Genomic DNA, 18,392 nt, shown 5'->3' on the forward strand with positions numbered 1-18,392 from the left:
CCCTTCTTTATTTCAGCAAGTTTCTTCTTTCTTGTTCTCTATAACACTTTATATTGTATATTAATTTTTTGTTTACTTCCATATTGTCTATAATTCCCATTGGACTGTGAGCTTTCTAATGTGAGGAATTTGTTTTATTTTGTACTCTATCTGCCTCTATACTTAAGGCTTTCAGTAAATATTTGTTGGAAGAATGGAAGTAAACCTCACCTTAAACATTTTTTTCAATATCCTTTAAGTGTATAGGCATGAACTGGATCAGTGTTCATTTCAGTGCTGTCAAAATTAGATAGTTGGCAATTGTCAACAAAGTAACAAACAAAGTAATATATATCCCTTATATTTGTGTTTATGTGTACTTCTAAAATAGCCACAGATGTGCAGATAATGAATTGTTACTTAATGAAAAGATTCGATGTCATCAGTTTTACTTTAAAAAATTATCTAATATGCCATCTTGAAAAGCACAGTGGTTTATCTGTGGATTTAGGAAGCAACTGCCTAAATTCTAGTTCTGTGGCCTATAAACTGTGTGATCTCAGGTAAGTTATTTAATTTGTGCCTCGGTTTGCTCGTCTATAATATGAGGATAATAATGGAACTGTCTTTATAGGGCTATAAAGATTTAAACTAGTTACTGTTTGTGAAGCATGTAGAATAGGGCCTGGCACATATTAAGCATTATAAGGAATATAATGAATAAAGAATTATATATATATATGTGTGTATATATATATATATGTTTATAAAACTGAATTTACTAAAGAACATATACATATATGTGTATATCTTAAAAATGTGACTTTAAAGTGGGCCATTCTATTAATAATTCCAGTGTGTATTTCTTTTTACTTTTTTCTTTTAAAAAAAATATTTTTGTTTTTCAATTACAGTTGATGTTCTATATTATATTAGTTTCAAGTGTACAACCAAGTGATTAAGCATTTATATAACTTACGATCTGACACCATATAAATCTACTTTCTAATTCCTAAACAATTATGGGAAATGCTTTAACAAAAATCTAAGAATATGGACATACATGGCTAATAGGTGACAAACTGAGATCCCACAGGGGCCTGGCATGTAATGAGTCGGTGAAGGAAGCCCACTTTGAGCAATGGAGAATGACATCTAGAGGAGATGGCTGCCGCTCAAATCCAAACAACTGTGCATGTGAGAGTGAAGGCTCAGGCTGCCAGACGTCCTGATGCTTCAAAAGATGAAGTGACAGATTTTTATGTGGAATTTCTCAAGTTTTACATGTTGATATCTTTTTTGAAAAAACAAAAAACAACCAAAAAAAAAACCACACAACAAATCCCAACTTGGGTCAAAAATATTGAGTCTATGGGCAGGCCCTGCTCCCCATTGAGACTGGTGGGAGATGTCTGTCTTTACAGGCACACCTCATTTTATTGCACTTTACAGACATCAACATTGAGGCAAGGCCCTCCATCAGTAAAAACATTACAACTCTATGGAGCCTCAGATGATGGTTGGCATTTTTTAGCAATGAAGTATTTTTTAATTAAAGTATATACTTCTTTTTTAGACATAATGCTATTGCACACTTAATAGACTTAAACCTAACTTTTTTATGTGCTGGGAAATAAAAGAAATCCTGTGACCCACTTTATTGCAGCAGTCTAGAACCAAACCAGAAGTAACTCTGAGGTATCTGTACATGGATGATGCAGAGCATTGCTTAAGAGCAATGACTGTATAGTTATTTGGACCTAAGTTTTAATAGCTTACACACTGTAACATTAGGTTAAATTCCTAACTTCTCTAAGCCTCACTTCAGCTATAAAGTAGGGTCCACTTTATACTGACCAATGCCATGCTTTTCCAAGAGGGCAATAAGGGCTGCTTCAGTGAGCAGCTGAGGTGGACTCCTCTTCCTGGCCATCGTCTCCACAGTGCTGGCCTGAAAGCAAGAGCCTCTTTCATAGACAGGGAGGGTTTACAGAGAGCAGCGGAAGGATCAAACAAATCATTCTGCTATGGCATTCCAGGCCAAAGACAATTTCCAGTTTGAAGAACATGCCCTGGTCCATGCAATCGCCCTAGGGTTGGGAACATGGCTATCTTCCTCTTCTCCTTGAAGCCTATGGGTTGAGATACTAGATTCTGACTTATCCATATTTATCACCTTGTCACTCCAGCGATTATATGGGTACAGAGCCAGAATCACAAGACCATAGACCACAAATCATTCCTGAGAGATGTCAGTCTTTATGGTAGTCTACTGCCCCTGAACATCCTAGGAACAGCAAGCTAGGAAATGGCAAACAATAAACTCATACAGTTGTACTGGCAGCCATCAGCCTGGCTTGTGGCTGAGCAGAGCTCCCCCATGTGGGAGCGCACTGACCACCAGAGGGCAGCTCCTGCATTGAGCGACTGCCCCTGGTGGTCAGTGTGTGTCATAGTGACCAGTCATTCCCAGTCTTTCTGCTGTTAGGGTCAGTTTGCATATTACCCTTTTACTATATAGGATAGTGGCCTGGTACATGGGTGGGGACAGGCTGGTTTGCCCTGAAGGGTGTCCTGGATCAGGGTGGGGGTCCCTCTTGGGTGCCTGGCCAGCCTGGGTGAGGGTATGATGGCTGTTTGCAGCTGGTCACACCCCCTTTAGGGTGGGGGTCCCCACTGGGGTGCCTGGCCAGTCTGGGTGAGGGGGTGGCAGCTGTTTTCAGGCTGGCCAGCAACTGAAGCTCCCAGCCTCTCCTTTCTTTCTTTCTTTTTTTATTCTGGAATTTATTTACCTTCTATAATTGAAACATTGTTGCCGTCACTGGCGCTCCCAGCTCTGAGGCCGCAGCCGGCTGAAAGCAGTTATCTGGGGTTTGTTTAGCTTCTATAATTGAAACATTGTTGCTTCCGGAGCTCAGAGTTGGGCCGCGGCAGGTGGGGAACCTTGGCTTCCTCCATCACTGGAGCAAGCAAGCCTCATGTTCGCTTCAGCTGCGTGGCTGCCGGCTGCCATCTATGTTGGCAGTTAATTTGCATGTCGCCCTGATTAGCCAATGGGAAGCATAGCGGAAGTATGGTTAATTACCCTTTTTGTCTTTTATTAGATAGGATATGTGTATATGTGTGTGTGTATATATATTATATATAATTTTTTTTATTTTTTAAAGTTACATAGCAAACTTCTGGAGACAGAACGCCAACTAGGGGAAGCTCATGGAAGGCTGAAGGAACAGAGACAGCTTTCAAGTGAGAAGTTGATGGATAAAGAACAGCAAGTAGCTGATTTACAACTCAAACTTTCTCGTTTAGAAGAAGAGGTAAGCTAGTATTTCAGATAAGTTTATGTTAGCAAATTTGTTGATAGAGTTGAGGTATCTTGAATATTGTTATGATTCATTCTTTTCAATAAGTGATAATTATGGTTGTAGAAAAATAAAACAAATATTGATACCATGGTTTAGATTATTGTTAGAAGAAATTTTTATGTAATTCCTTGATCACATTAGTATACAAGACACAATAATAAAATAAATGGGATCCTGGAGAAAGAATTGAATTCTTCTCAGGATGACATTCTGTTCCTAGGGAATAGTTTCTTAATCATGATATTATATTCTATAAGCAATGAGATACTGCATATAAGGTTGATTTTATTATATATTATCTGAATTTAGTTTTTTCTTCAGACTAGGGAATTGTGAGATGTGAAGTAATACCTGATATTTATGATTGATAACATTATGCCTCTAAGTTGTCATCTGACAGTCTACATTTTTTAAGTTAAAGGAAAATGTAACAAATTCCACAGAACTGCAGCATCAATTAGAGAAAACAAAGCAACAGCATCAAGAACAACAAGCTCTTCAGCAAAGCACTACAGCAAAACTTCGAGAAGCTCAGGTAAATATTATTTGAATTATTAGCCTTTTAAATAAAAATAGCCAAAACTTTGTTTTGCTAAAACTAGATAATGCAAAATACTTGATTATGAAGGATTTTTATAATTTTTAGTATCTGGATAATCAGAAAATCTTTTTATTGCTATGTTGGAATTTTCTCTAAAATATTTTAAAATTATTTATTATAAGTAAATTTATTTCTTTAAAAATCTTTAGTTATTTAATTTCTTTATTAACTGAATGTATATTAAACTTACTTATTTAAATAAAGTGTATATTACTTATTTAAATTATTTTTATACCTAATGTATTATTATTTAGTATTGCTATTATTATTTATTTATTTTTCAATTATTTTTGACATGCAATATTAGTTTCAGGTGTATTATTTAAATAACTTATTTGAAAAATAAAAAAAATACGAATAACATTTCTTGGTTTAGTTAGCCCAGTAAAAAGTAACATTTTGTGTTTTCTACAGGAGAACATAGTGTTTGTTGGTCATGTCTTTTCCTGCTTCAGAACTACCATATGAACATTGTCATTTTTGATATAGAAAATATAAGTGGTTAAATTTATACAGATTCTACAGAATAGCTTAGAAAATTAAAAGAACTTAAATTTTTGTTTTGTTATGGTGAAGGGAAGAGGGTGCCCAGATATTTGAAATGAATTCAACTTTAACACTCACTTCCTTCACTCTTTCATTAATTCAGTGAATATTATTGAGCCCTGTATGTTAGGTCCTGTGGTAGTCACTGAGAATAAAGAGATGAGTAAGACACAATGCTGCCTCCTGGGAAATGGCAATCTAATGCTATGTACACATAATATATTTTTTAAAAATATATTTTTATTGATTTCAGAGGGAGAGAAAAAGATAGAAACATCAACGAAGAGAGAGTATCATTGATTGGCTGCCTCCTGCATGTTCCTTACTGGGGATCGAGCCCACAACCTGAGCATGTGCCCTGACCAGAAATTGAACAGTGACCTCTTGGTTCATAGGTCGGTGCTCAACCATTTAGCCACACTGGCCGGGCACAAAATATTTTTTAAAATAATATTAGGGGACCCTCATTCACTAACTCTAAAATTGCCACTCAGTTTAAAGAAGGCAGTAAGTAATGTGCCTGTCTTTCCTTTCTGAATTTGGAGAGTGGCTTGGGAGTCACAGGGACAGGAATCAAAATACTGTATTCATTTATTTGTTCTTTCATTCACTCAGTCAACAAATACATGTTAATGCCTTCTCTTAGCCAAGGAATTGATTTTGTAGATATGACAGTGAAGAAAACAGATAAAACTGTCGGCTCTCATGGACCTTAGTGAGGGACAAATAATAGCCAAAGTAAACAGGCAAAATATACAGTGTATTAAATGTTGATAAGTGCTAGAGATGAAAAAAGGATGGAGAGCTGGAAGTCAATGACTGCAATGTTTAGACAGCATGCCAAGGAAGGCCCATCTGAGATGAGAATCCTGAAGGAAGGAGGTTGTGTGCCATGTGGATATTAGAGAGAAGAACATCAGTATATTAAAAAGCCCTGAGGCAGGAGCATATCTAAGGAACTTTAGCAAGCCAGTGGTTGGAGTGGTGTGAATGATAAGACGTATTAAAATGGACACAGAGAAATCATAGAGGGTCAGAACATGTCGAGCCCTTTAGGTAATTTTAAGAATTTTACTCTTGAGTGAGATGAGAAATCATTGGAGGGTTCTGAGCAAAGGAGTAACATGATCTGACGTATAATTTCACAGGATTACTCTGGCTGCTGTTTTGAGAGTAGATAGTAGGGGCTCACTAGTAGAAGCAAAGAAATTAGCTAAGCAACTACTACAGTGATCCAGATAAGAAATGATATAGGTTGTACATAATGTTATTAACGAGGGTCATCCCAATAAATTAAATAAAAATTCAAAAAATAAATGAGTAGAGGAAGAACAGCCCAAAGAGAGAATGATCAGAGAGCCTATAGAATGGAAGCTAAAGGACTTCAAAGCTGGGTGTGTGGTAGGGATGCCCAGTATGATGAATGAAAAGTGTCCACTGGATTAAGTAATTAAGAAGTAAATTTGTGACCTTGTCAAATGTAATTTAAACAAAGTGAAGTAGTTGAAAGTCTGATTTTTGATTGATGAGAAATGAGGGAGTTAGGAAAGTAAATATGTATTACGTTTGAAATTTAAATATGAATTGTATGAAGACTGAGCCAGAGCCTGGAGGGAGGGCTTGGTTTAGGAAGTGTTTGGGAGAATGAGAGATATCTGAACATGTTTATAATTTAGGACAAACAAACTGATGGAAAGGGAGAAATTGAGGATGTTGGAGGAGAGGTGACTGAAAAAATAAGGTATTGAGAAAAAGCTATAATGTCACTGATACAGTAAATTTGAATTTATCCTTACCTTTTATGGTAAGGATATTCCTGAATATCCCCGCCCCCCACCCTTCAGATAAAGTTGGGATAATAGCTGAGTGTCAAGCAGGCAGCAACTAAGAATTTGAGAGAATATTGAAGCTTTTACATAGTTATTGAGGGAAATGTTTGAAGGTGAGAACCTCATTAAGTGAAATGACAGGATGATTCTCAGTATGTGATGGAGATTGAAGTCTAGAAATTTGTAGTGGCACCAGTCTGTGGAATTTTGTGATTTTGCTCTAACAGTGTTTAGAAAGGTAAGGATGAAGGAAGTAGATTACAATATTAATCTGGGATTGGGCTTTCTTAGGGGTGGCTGTATTGGAAATTTGAGGGTAAAGAAATGGAGAATGTGGTTGAAAGAAGAGTTAAGGTTAGTCTATATCCACATGGGAGGTGCAGGAAGAGAAGTTAAACTTATGCTAAAAAGGCTAAAAAATAGAGATGAATGTCTTTTTGACACTGAAGAGCAGAAATGAGGTCATGAAATTGGAAGACGGTCAGGAAGTTGTGGTCACAGAGTAGGATAGATGAAATTTTTCATCTGGAACAATTTCAGGTGATTACAAGATTCTACATGTGAGTGGTTGAATAGAATGAGTAAAGATATAGTAATTAAGGTGACATGAATGTTGAAGCTGTGCTTTTAATTCTCTATGTATTTTGTATTTCCCAGGAAATTGGCAGAAATTGGGATTGAGAGAAAGACTAAATCAGGTCTCAAGTCTTCAGTGAATGAGGTAGGGATTTATAGATGATAGCAACACAGAATAGAGGGCAGAATAAATGAATTACTCTCCAAAGCAGCATGAAACTTTTACATAAAGGAGAGAGCAGTGGTGGTGAAAAACCAGAAAAGGGTCAACTTCCTTGCTTTCCTAGAGGAATGGGCCTTAGTATAAGAAAGGACTGAGCGGGAATCAGAATCTGTAAAGAGAAAACCACATATCAATTACTCCTTGGCAATAGAGTGACTGGAAAAAAGCTTAGGCCTGTGGTTCTAGATTAGGGGAATGTGGAAAGAGGGGTCATTAGTGGCAGAAAAGAGGATGAGAGCAGAGAGGTCAGGTTGCCTTTCCTCATTAAGTGATTGAAGTTTAGAGGGATGAGAAGCATGTTTAAAAGTGACTAATCTCAAATATTTTAATATTGGTATAAATTGTTGATACCAGGTGGTTGCTGGCTCTATCTCACACAGTGGTGGGGGCTATGACAGGACTGGCAGAGGAACATGTTAGGGCCTTGTTCTGAGGCTGTGGGTCAGACAGCTTGAAAACGTTAATGGTCATTGTTCTAGATATGGGCTCTTGCACTGTGCTCTGTGTAACATTACTTTGGTAAAGTGGAAGAGTGATCCCTTCTTGTATTGATAGAAGAGTCCTTTTGAGATATTGAAGTGAGTCTTGAGTGTCTGCATGTTAGAATGCAGTCATTTATTTTTCTGTTTGATCAGCAAGTATCTTAGAGCATATGTGTCTTAGATAATCAATGAATAAAACAGACCAAAATCCTCATTTTTGTGGAGCATATAGTTTAGTGAGGAGGTGGAGGGAGGCAGGTAAGCATGAAAAATAAATAAATTATTTAGTGTTAGGAGATAAGTGCTTTGGGAAGAAAATAAAATATTTAGGAGAGAGGATATTGGGAAAGGCTGCGATTTTAAGTGTATTGGTCATGGTAGGCCTACTGAGAAGGTGACATTTGAATAAACATTTGAAGAAGAGAAAATGAGCCAGGACTGTGAGCACTGTATATTCCAGGTAGAAGAAAAAATTAATGCAAAGGCTCTGAGATGGGAGTGTGCCTGGTGTGATTAAGGAATAATGAGGAATCCCATGTGTCTCAAATGATTGAACAAGAGTAGTAAGTGGTGAGGTCCGAGTGTTACAGTAAGAATGTGGTTCATTGAAGGTTTGTTTTTTTGTTGTTAAATTCTAGTTTATTATCAATATATATTTATATGAAATATATAGTATTAATTATTTAATTACATTTGCCAGGTTAAAATGATTAGTAAGAAAATTAAGACTAAGTGTTTGAATTATTAAATATATTATCAATTATTTTATGTTTAAGGAATAACTTTTTAAGTTTTCTGTCCTTAAGGTTAGTTTTCAATTCTTTACAGAATGATTTGGAACAAGTTCTACGTCAAATTGGTGATAAGGACCAAAAGATCCAGAACCTTGAAGCCTTATTACAGAAGAGTAAAGAAAATACTACCTTACTAGAAAAGGAAAGAGAAGATCTTTATGCAAAAATTCAGGCTGGTGAAGGGGAGACGGCTGTTCTTAACCAATTACAAGAAAAAAACCATACATTGCAGGAACAAGTAAGCTTGTCAGACCTATTCTTTTTCTAAAATTCACTGTTATCTCTCTGAATCTTATGAAATTCTTTACTTAAATGATTCTTCATTATGGTTATTTTTAGTACTTTTTATATTATATATTTTGACAAATGCCATCTAATTTATCTTAGAGGTAGGTTACCATTTTAGTGAAATTAAGTTAACATAATTTGAGAAAGGAAACCTCAGTTCATGTCCCAGGATATAACTTATTACCTATATGAACATAAGCAAATCATTTCACCTTGTAAGCTCATTTGAAAATTAGAGATGTTATTAATAATTATACTTGCCTTATGGAATTTTATGCTTTGAAAAAACAATGACTAACAAAATCCTATCTAATAATAGACAAACATGGTAATTGACCATACCTTCGCTACGCCTACCATTAGCTAATCAGCATGATATGCAAATTAACCGCCAACAAAGATGGCAGCTAATTTGCATACTGCAGGCAAGGCGGGCCAGGTGAGCCGCCATCCAGGCCCCTGTGTGCTGCCTAAGCCCCGCCCCCATCTGGGACCCCCATGTGCGGCTCTGGACAGCAGGACCCTGTGGCTGTGATTGTGATCGTGATCAGAAACCAGGCCGCAGGCAAGGCGGCACCCCAGGACCCAGGAACTGCCTTGTCTGCGGCCCGTGATCCTGATGGTGATTGGAAAGCCTGGCCGCAGGCAAGGCGGCACCCTGGGACTCAGGAGCCACCTTGCCTGCGGCCTGTGATCGTGATCGGAAAGCCGAGCTGCAGGCAAGGCGGACCCCTGGAACCAAGGAGCCCGTCGGCGAGGTCTGCAGGTGAAGCAGCAATCAAGCTATGAGGGGGACGGTGGGGGCGGAAGGAGCTACAGGAGCAGCTATGGCCAGAGACTGAAGACTCCCGCTGGAGCGAGGAGCAAAGACTGAAGGCTCCAGCCGCAGCGAAGACTGTGTCCAGAGTGAAGATGGAAGGTGGTGGCCAAAGTGAAGGTCTGGGTACCGGGTGCCAGAGGAAAACTGGTGCTGGCAGCCAGGGGAAAGAAGTCCTATTGCATGAATCTCTTCGTGCAACGGGCCTCTAGTCTATATAATAAAAGCCTAAGCGACCGTTAAGGCGGAACAACCAGAATGACCGGTTGCTATGATGCATACTGACTATCAGGGGGGCAGGTGTTGCCTCCAGGTGGTCAATGCACTCCCACAGGGGGTGCACTGCTCAGCCAGAAGCCAGGCTTATGCTGGTGAGCGCAGTGGCGGTGGCTGGAGCCTCTCCCGCGATATCTCCTATATAATAAAATGCCAATATGCAAATCAACCAAATGATGGAACAACTGGTCACTATGACGCACTGACCAGGGGGCAGACGCTCAATGCAGGTACTGCCCCCTGGTGGTCAGTGCGCTCCCACAGGGGGAGCGCTGCTCAGCCAGAAGCCGGGCTCACAGCTGGCGAGAACAGCAGCAGTGGTGGGAGCCTCTCCCACCTCTGTGGCAGCTCTACAGATGTCCGATTGCCGGCTTAGGCCTGCTCCCCACAGGGTGCGGGCCTAAGCCGTCAGTTGTACATCCCCTAATCGCTCCCAGACTACAAGAGGGTGCAGGCTGGGCTGAGGGACCCCCCGACTGCACGAATTTAGTACACCGGGCCTCTAGTATATATATATATATGTATATGTGTGCATGTGTGTGTGTGTATGTGTGTATATATATATATATATATATATATATATATACTTAAGTGACCATTATGGCAGAATGACCGGTCACTGTGATGTGCACTGACCACCAGGGGGTAGACGCTCAATGCAGGAGCTGCCCCCTGTTGGTCAGTTGGTCAGTGTGCTCCCACAGGGGGAGGACCGCTCAGCCAGAAGCTGGGCTCATGGCTGGCAAACGCAGTGGTGGTGGCAGGAGCCTCTCCCGCCTCTGTAGCAGCGCTAAGGAGCAGCCAGCTGAGCAGTAAGGAGCAGCGAGCAGGCAGGCAGTAAGGAGAGAGGGGTCCCGGACTGCAAGAGGGCGCAGGCCGGGCTGAGGAACCCCTCGCCCACCTCTAGTATTTTGATAATATCTTTGGAATATATAACTAATAATTTGATGTTACCTTAGTTTAATATTTGTATATAGTTTAAGAGAAACTTATAAAATTCAGGTTAATACATTTTTCAAGCTAAAAATAATTATATTTGCTTTTTGGTGGAAGAATTGTCCAATGAGAGAATTATAATTATCTAAATGAGAAAGTATTAAAGTATTAGTAGGTCATATCACTTTTCTAATTTGGGTGTTAGAATATAACAGAATTTCTTTCTCAAATTTCTCAAAGTTATTAGCCTTGGTTACCATTTTTTTTAATTAATATATTTTTATTGATTTCAGAGAGGAAAGGAGAGGGAGAGAGATAGAAATGAGAAAGAATCATTGATCAGCTGCCTCCTGCACGTCCTCTACTGGGGATTGAGCCTGCAAACCAGGATCATAGGTCAATGCTCAACCACTGAGCAACACTGGCTTTGCTTGGTTACCAATTTTTATGAAAATTCTTAAGACTACTTTTTAGTTGTAAATTAGCATGCAACTTGACATTGCTTATTGTATAACTATGACCAGAAAAGCCTATACATGTTGAGGAACTGGTGCTTCTTTAGTGCTACCACCACAAACAACTAGAAAATTAGAAAATAAAGCTAAAATCACTGTTTTCAGACATTTTACAACAAGCAGTACAGGGTTTTGATCCATGAGAGAAGAGAAATGAATGAAGTCAATCTTTCAGCTACTCCAGCTTTGGACATGCAAACATTTTCCAATCTGTGGTGTAGATTGGGGAAATCTACGGAAAACACAGTGGTCCTACTGAATTGAGGAATGAGAGATTGAAGTTCAGGGAGGTTGAGGAAGCTCAGATTTTTAGGGCAAAATATCAGAGGAGAGAGCATGGGAAGAAATCTGCGTAGGGATCCACTTGAGTGTTTGGCTGAATATTAAGCTTTGTGCCTACAAGGTGGGATTCCATGAGACCAGGCAGTGAATAATTATTAGGAGCTAAAGGCTGGAAATTTATCAAATTCACAGGGCTGGGAGATGTTCAAGTTCTAGCCAGTCAGAGAAGAAAGATGTGGGTGAATGCTCAGTTGGAGTGGTAGATGCAGGAGTCAGACAGATGAAGATAAAAATATCATTTAAAAAATGTTTTTATTGATTTCAGAGAGGGGAAGGGAGAGGGAGAGAAACATCCAAAGATGTCACATCTCTAATGTTACTAGAGTAAAAAGCTAGTGTGTGTCCAACCTAACAGAGCATAAAAACAAACCTAGAAAGGATCCAGCTGAACCACAAGTACATTAAATGCTGGAACAAAAGTCAACATTTTTTTTTGAAAGAATTCAGCAAAATCCAGAGCTGTCACAATAAATATAAAAAAATTGTCAAATAAAAAAGTGACAACAGCCAACATAACAATGGCTGTCCAGTGTAAATGAATCAAAATTATACCTAATTTTTGGTCAGATCAGCAAAAACTATACAGGGTGTCCCCAAAAATATATGTACACTTTAACAGCTGATTTTATTACACCTTGAAATGTATTTTAATAAATACTGCTTTTATAATTATTCAAAGTGTATACATCTTTTGGGGACACCCTATATTCTTTTTTGGTGTGTTGTAGGATTTTAGTAATTAGTATATGTGTGCTATGAGATGAAAAAGGTTGAAAATTGCTGTTCTAGAGATTTAAAAAAGATCTGAAATGAAAATTTCATTGGATGGGCTCCATAGATTAAGCAAGTAGAAAACAGTATCAGTGAACATAAAGAGAAGGTAATAAAACTGTTCAAAATAAATCACACAGAGAGAAAAGGCTAGAAAAAAATGAGTAATGCCTTATTAATGACTTGTGGTGCAGTATCACATATAATTAGTGTCACAGAAGGATGGGAAGGAGGAAAATATTAGTAGAAATAATGGCTGAAAAAACTTTTGATTAAAAATATAAATCCATATTTATGAAACTCAATGAATCCCCCCACCCCCAAATCAGATGAATTAGATTTAATCTAAATAAAAAATGTATACTCTTCAAAAGATACCATAATGAAAATAAAAGCCAAGATGTAGACGAGGAGAAAGTATTTATAATACATATGTCTAACAATTTAGAACTATCCAGAATAGATGGGGCACTTTTATTATTCAGATCAATGATTGGAAATAGAGAAGAGTGGAGGGTACTGACTTCACAGGGGCATGAAGAAACTTTTTGGGGTAATGAAATGTTCTCTATCTTGATTGTGGTGATGATTAAATGAGTGCATATATTTATCAAATCTCAAACTATAAAATTCAATTCGGTTAGTTTTATTTCATGTAAATTTAAGCTTAATAGTGATGGATTTAAAATAGTAGGAATCTCTGAATTTCATGTTATTTCTTATGCTTTTGAGATATTATGTTTACTTATTTTTTGAAAGATGTGAACAATTCTTCTTGAAAAAAATTTAGGATAACCTATCATAGAGCACTTTAGTCTCATGTTACTTGAATTTGTGTTTCTTAGCTCTTGTTATACATTTGTGCCCTTCATAATTAGTTTTGCTAATGTGGTAGGTAACTCAACTAACAGAGAAGCTGAAGAATCAGTCAGAAAGCCATAAACAAGCCCAGGAGGATTTGCATGACCAGGTGCAAGAGCAGAAGGCACATCTTAGAGCTGCACAAGATCGGGTCCTTTCCCTAGAAACCAGTGTCAATGAATTAAATAGTCAGTTAAATGAAAGCAAGGAGAAGGTCTCTCAGCTTGACATACAGGTAAGTAATATTGAATTATGCAAATGAATTTATATGAATAAAACACTAATTTTAGGCCATCAAATGTTTTAAGTATTGTTTCCCTCTCTCTTTCTATCCCTTGAACCTCCATCCCTATCCCACCCTTCCTGGCCTGATCTCCCTCTCTCATTAATGGAAAAAAATTGAGAATAAGAATTATATAAAGGCTGTATTTAGACAATTTGTTGTGCTTTCTTGTTTGCCTTTTTTTTCCTCTTTCTTCTGGCAAACTGTACTTACTGAAACTACCGATCTTTTTGCCTTGCTTTCATGAAGTTCTTATTCTTGTTTTTCAAGTTTAAAATAGTTTGATATTATACCTTTAGATTTCTAGGTTAAATATATTTTTGACTTTGTTTTTTCTTTTTATTTTACTTTAAATGTATGATTTAAAAAAATACCTGTATATGGTACCATTATGTTTAAAAATATATATTCTTTCATAGGCCAATATAGTTTTGTTCAATGGGTCAGTTGTGGGGTCGGAAGTAAGCCATACTTCTTTCTCCATTCTCATAATTGGTTTCTTAATGTATACTGTAGTAGAGAAAGTTATAGAAACATTTCTTTATTTTAGGAGATTAATTACACTGAAAATAAGAAAAAAAAATAAAACCTTGGAATATAAGGATATACATTTCTTTCTTTTTGAAATACAATTATTTATCAGATGAGTTATATGATAATCCAATTAGTGGATGTCCAACTTAAGAGGAAGAGAAGTGTTTCCATGACATATAGGAACATCTTTTTATCATTTATCCAAACATTATTAGGAATCTTCTCTCCTACTTTTTTCCTGTTTCGGAGATATCACATACTAATTTTTTAGTATTTAAATCTTTGGTTTTTTTGCCAAATGACTTAAAATTTTAAATTATTTAGTGACAAAAGCAATGTATATTCATGCAAGAAGAAATCAATAACTAAATATGGATTAAATGACTTGTAAATTTTGTTACAGGTTAAAGCCAAAACTGAATTATTGCTGTCAGCAGAAGCAGCAAAAACTGCTCAAAGAGCAGATCTTCAAAATCATTTGGACACAGCCCAAAATGCATTACAAGATAAACAACAGGTAGGGGGCCTGATGCAGTTCACACCATAGCCTAATGTTCTGATAGATAATTAATTGTAAACATATATAATGATAATACTCAGTCTTATGTTGTTGTGATTGACTTGCTTATTACCCTTAATTTCTTCCTGAGTTCAGAACCAGTTGAAGTGGTAGATGCAGGAGTCAGACAGATGAAGATAAAAATATCACTTAAAAAATCTTTTTATCGATTTCAGAGAGGGGAAGGGAGAGGGAGAAAGATAGAAACATCAGTGATCGATCAGCTGCCTCCTGCATACTCCCTATTGGGGATCAAGCCCGCAACCTGGGCATGTGCCTTGACCGGTACTCGAACCTCAACCTCCTCGTTCATAGGTTGACGCTCAACCACTGAGCAACCCTGGCTGGGCTCATTTTCAGTTTTTGATAAGCTCACCTATAGTGCATCTATGATTGGGCCTTCTTAATAATGTATTTCTCCCCTAGTCTAGAACTTCGTGTGGAGCTGAAATATTCAGTCTTAATTGTTGAATTGTTGCTCTGTCCCATGAAGTGCCACTCACTGGGAAAGAGAGACAGACTTGCCCACATGTTTTTAGTAGACATTCTGGGCTGTAAACCAGATTTACTTATCACTTGAAAGCAGAAAAGAGCAACATGCATTCCATCTCAATAATAAAAGTTGCTCTCTTTTCTTGGGAGTAGGAGTCATTGGAGCTGGAGAGAATCTAGAAGTTACCTTTTTAAAGCTTCCTTCTTAGGGAAAAGGACAAAATGCTGGTAGGTTATTCTTACTTTTCACCAGATAGGCAGTTTTAAAATTTATATTTTATTTGAGAAGTAATACTAGTTGTTGGTCCAAATTTTAAAAACAATATACTAAGTATATCTAGCTAACAAAACAAAATTGATTTCTATATTTACCCTAAACTCCAATCCTTAGATGAAATATTTGCTATTAAATTTGGTGTGTATCCTTCTGACTTCTATAAGCACTGAGTAAACCACACACACACATACAGTGATATTTTTATTTTATAAGCAGAATCACTATATAGGTTATTTTACAACCTGCTTTTTACTTACACATCTAGAATGTATTTTCTAAACACAAGATCAGTGCCAGAAACTATAATGGAAAAAGTATTTATAAGAATAACCACATAAAAGCTTAAAATTTATCTGCCAAAAATATTAGTAACAAAATTCTAAAGCTAATAGGAAAAGAATAAAATATTTTCTGAAGTATGTCTGATGAAAGGTTAACAGCTTTTATATTTAAAACACTTTTACATAAGAAATAAGTGAACCTACAAAAAAGTGATCAAAACTATATTAGCAAATGTTCAAGTTTATTAAGAACCAGTTGCAAATTAAGACAACAATGGAATATACCCTTAAAGAAGTAAAATGTGTGTATATGTTTAATTAACACTTAAAGGATTGGAGATAGTTTAGAAAAACAAGACACTTTCACACATTGCTAGTGGGTTGTATATATTAGTTCAATCTTTTGATGGTGGTAGGGGAAGCTGTTTGGGAATTTATTTCAAGAATTTTAGGATTTTTCATATATGCTAGTTCACTTTCAGTCCTTTATTTTAAGGGAATAATCATAGCTTTAAGGATGTTGTTTGTATCTCTGTTAATAAATGCAGAAAGTTTAGTAGCAATTTAAGAATCTAAAATAGGATATTTGGGGCCACATATGACAAACCTACAGTCAGCATCATACTCAATGGGCAAAAACTAAAGGCATTTCCCTTAAGAACAGAAACATGACAGGGATGTCTGCTTTCACCACTCTCAATCAACATAGTTCAAGAGTCTTAGCCACAGCCATTAGACAAGAAGAAAAAATAAAAGGCATCCAAATTGGAAAGGCAGAAATAAAATTGTCATTATTTGCAGATGAAATGATATTGTATATAGAAAACCCTAAAGACTCCACCAAAAAACTACTTGATTTAACAAATGAACTTGGCAAAGTAGCAGAATATAAAAATAACATCCAGATATTGATAGTATTTTTATACACCAATAATGAATTCTCAGAAATAGAAACTAGAAAATGGAACAATCCCATTTACCATTGCAATAATAAAAAATAAGATACCTTGGTATAAACTTAACCAAGGAGGTAAAATATCTATATTCAGAAAACTGAATTTCTTGAAAAAAGGAATAGAGGAAGATACAAACAAATGGAAGAATATACCATGTTCATGGATAGGAAGAATTAACATAATCAAAATGTCCATACTGTCCAAAGCAATTTATTGTTTCAATGCAATCCTTATTAAAATACCGATGGCATGCGCTGACCAGTTTGGCTCAGTGGATAGAGTGTCGGCCTGTGACTCAAGGGTCCCAGGTTCGATTCCAGTCAAGGGCATGTACCTTGGTTGTGGGCACATCCCCAGTGCGGGGTATGCAGGAGGCAGCTGATCGATGTTTCTCTCTCATCGATGTTTCTAACTATCCCTCTCCCTTCCTCTCTGTAAAAAAAATCAATAAAATATATTTTTAAAAATATTCCGATGGCATATTTCACAGATCTAGAACAAATAGTCCAAAAATTTATATGGAACCAAAAAAGTCCCCATGTAGCAGCAGCAATTTTGAGAAAGAAGAATAAAGTAGGAGGATCAGAATACCAGATATCAAATTATATTACAAAGCCATTGTAATCAAAACAGCCTGGTTCTGGCACAAGAACAGACATATAGATCAATGGAACAGAACAAAGAACCCAGAAATCGACCCAAGCCATTATGCTCAATTAATATTTGACAGAGGAGGCAAGAGCATAAATGGAGTTAAGACAGTCTCTTCTATAAATGGTTTTGGGAAAACTGGACAAGTACATGCACAAAAATGAAACTAGACTACCAACTTATACCATACACAAGAATAAACTCAAAATGGATAAAAGACTTAACTGTAAGTCATGAAACTATAAAGATCCTAGAAAAAACCATAGACAGCAAAATCTCAGACATCCCTTGTAGCAATATGTTTGCTGATACATCTGCTAGGGGAACAAAGGAGAAAATAAACAAATGGGACTATATCAAACTAAAAAGCTTCTGTACAGCCAAAGAAAGCATCAACAAAATGAAAAGGGAGCCCACTGTATGGGAGAACATATTTGCCAATGATACATCTGATAAGGGGTTAATTTCTAAAATATATAAAGAACTCCTACAATTTAACAAAAGGAAGACAAACAATCCAGTTAAGACATGGGCAAAGGACCTAAATAGACACTTCTCCAAAGTGGACATACTGATGGCCAAGAGACATATGAAAAAATGCTCAACGTCACTAATCATCAGAGATGCAAGTTAAAATGACGAGGTATTACTTCACACCTATCAGAATGGCTACCATCAATAAATCAATAAATGATAAGTACTGATGAGAATGTGGAGAAAAGGGAACCCTAATACACTACTGTTGGGAATACAGACTGGTGCAGCCACTATGGAAAACAGTATGGAGTTTCCTCAAAAAATTAAACATGGAACAGACTGTCCAACCTAAGAGGGAAAGTGGGTGTGGGTGTGGGGCGGGGGAGGGCGGTAAGAGATCAACCAAAGGATTTGTATGCATGCATATGAGCATAACCAATGTACACAGACAGTAGGGGGGTGAGGGCATGTGCTGGAGGGTGTGAGTGGCTGGGGAGAGGTCAATGGAGTAAAAGGAGACTTATGTAGTACTTTAAACAATAAAGAATTTAAATTAAAAAAAATTAAACATGGAACTACCATTTGACCCAATGATCCCACTTCTAGGAATATATCCTAAGAATCCCGAAACACCAATCGGAAAGAATATGCACCCCTCCTCATGTACATAGCAGCACAATT

General features: G+C 37.1%; 1 protein-coding gene across 2 annotated transcripts in view; it reads left to right on the forward strand.

Annotated features, from left to right (window-relative positions):
* Nucleotides 1-18,392, forward strand: part of EEA1 (early endosome antigen 1) — a 154,814-nt gene that overhangs the window by 91,482 nt on the left and 44,940 nt on the right. For both annotated transcript variants that reach the window (XM_070409588.1, XM_070409589.1), the window contains 5 exons: nucleotides 3,147-3,296; nucleotides 3,760-3,879; nucleotides 8,430-8,633; nucleotides 13,236-13,436; nucleotides 14,422-14,535. In XM_070409588.1, the coding sequence (XP_070265689.1) occupies nucleotides 3,147-3,296; nucleotides 3,760-3,879; nucleotides 8,430-8,633; nucleotides 13,236-13,436; nucleotides 14,422-14,535 (789 nt within the window). The remainder of the gene's footprint in view (nucleotides 1-3,146; nucleotides 3,297-3,759; nucleotides 3,880-8,429; nucleotides 8,634-13,235; nucleotides 13,437-14,421; nucleotides 14,536-18,392) is intronic.

The sequence above is a fragment of the Myotis yumanensis genome, unplaced genomic scaffold (genome assembly GCF_028538775.1).
Source record: "Myotis yumanensis isolate MYYU_CA2020_CCGP unplaced genomic scaffold, mMyoYum1.0.hap1 SCAF_3, whole genome shotgun sequence".
Lineage (NCBI taxonomy): Eukaryota > Metazoa > Chordata > Mammalia > Chiroptera > Vespertilionidae > Myotis > Myotis yumanensis.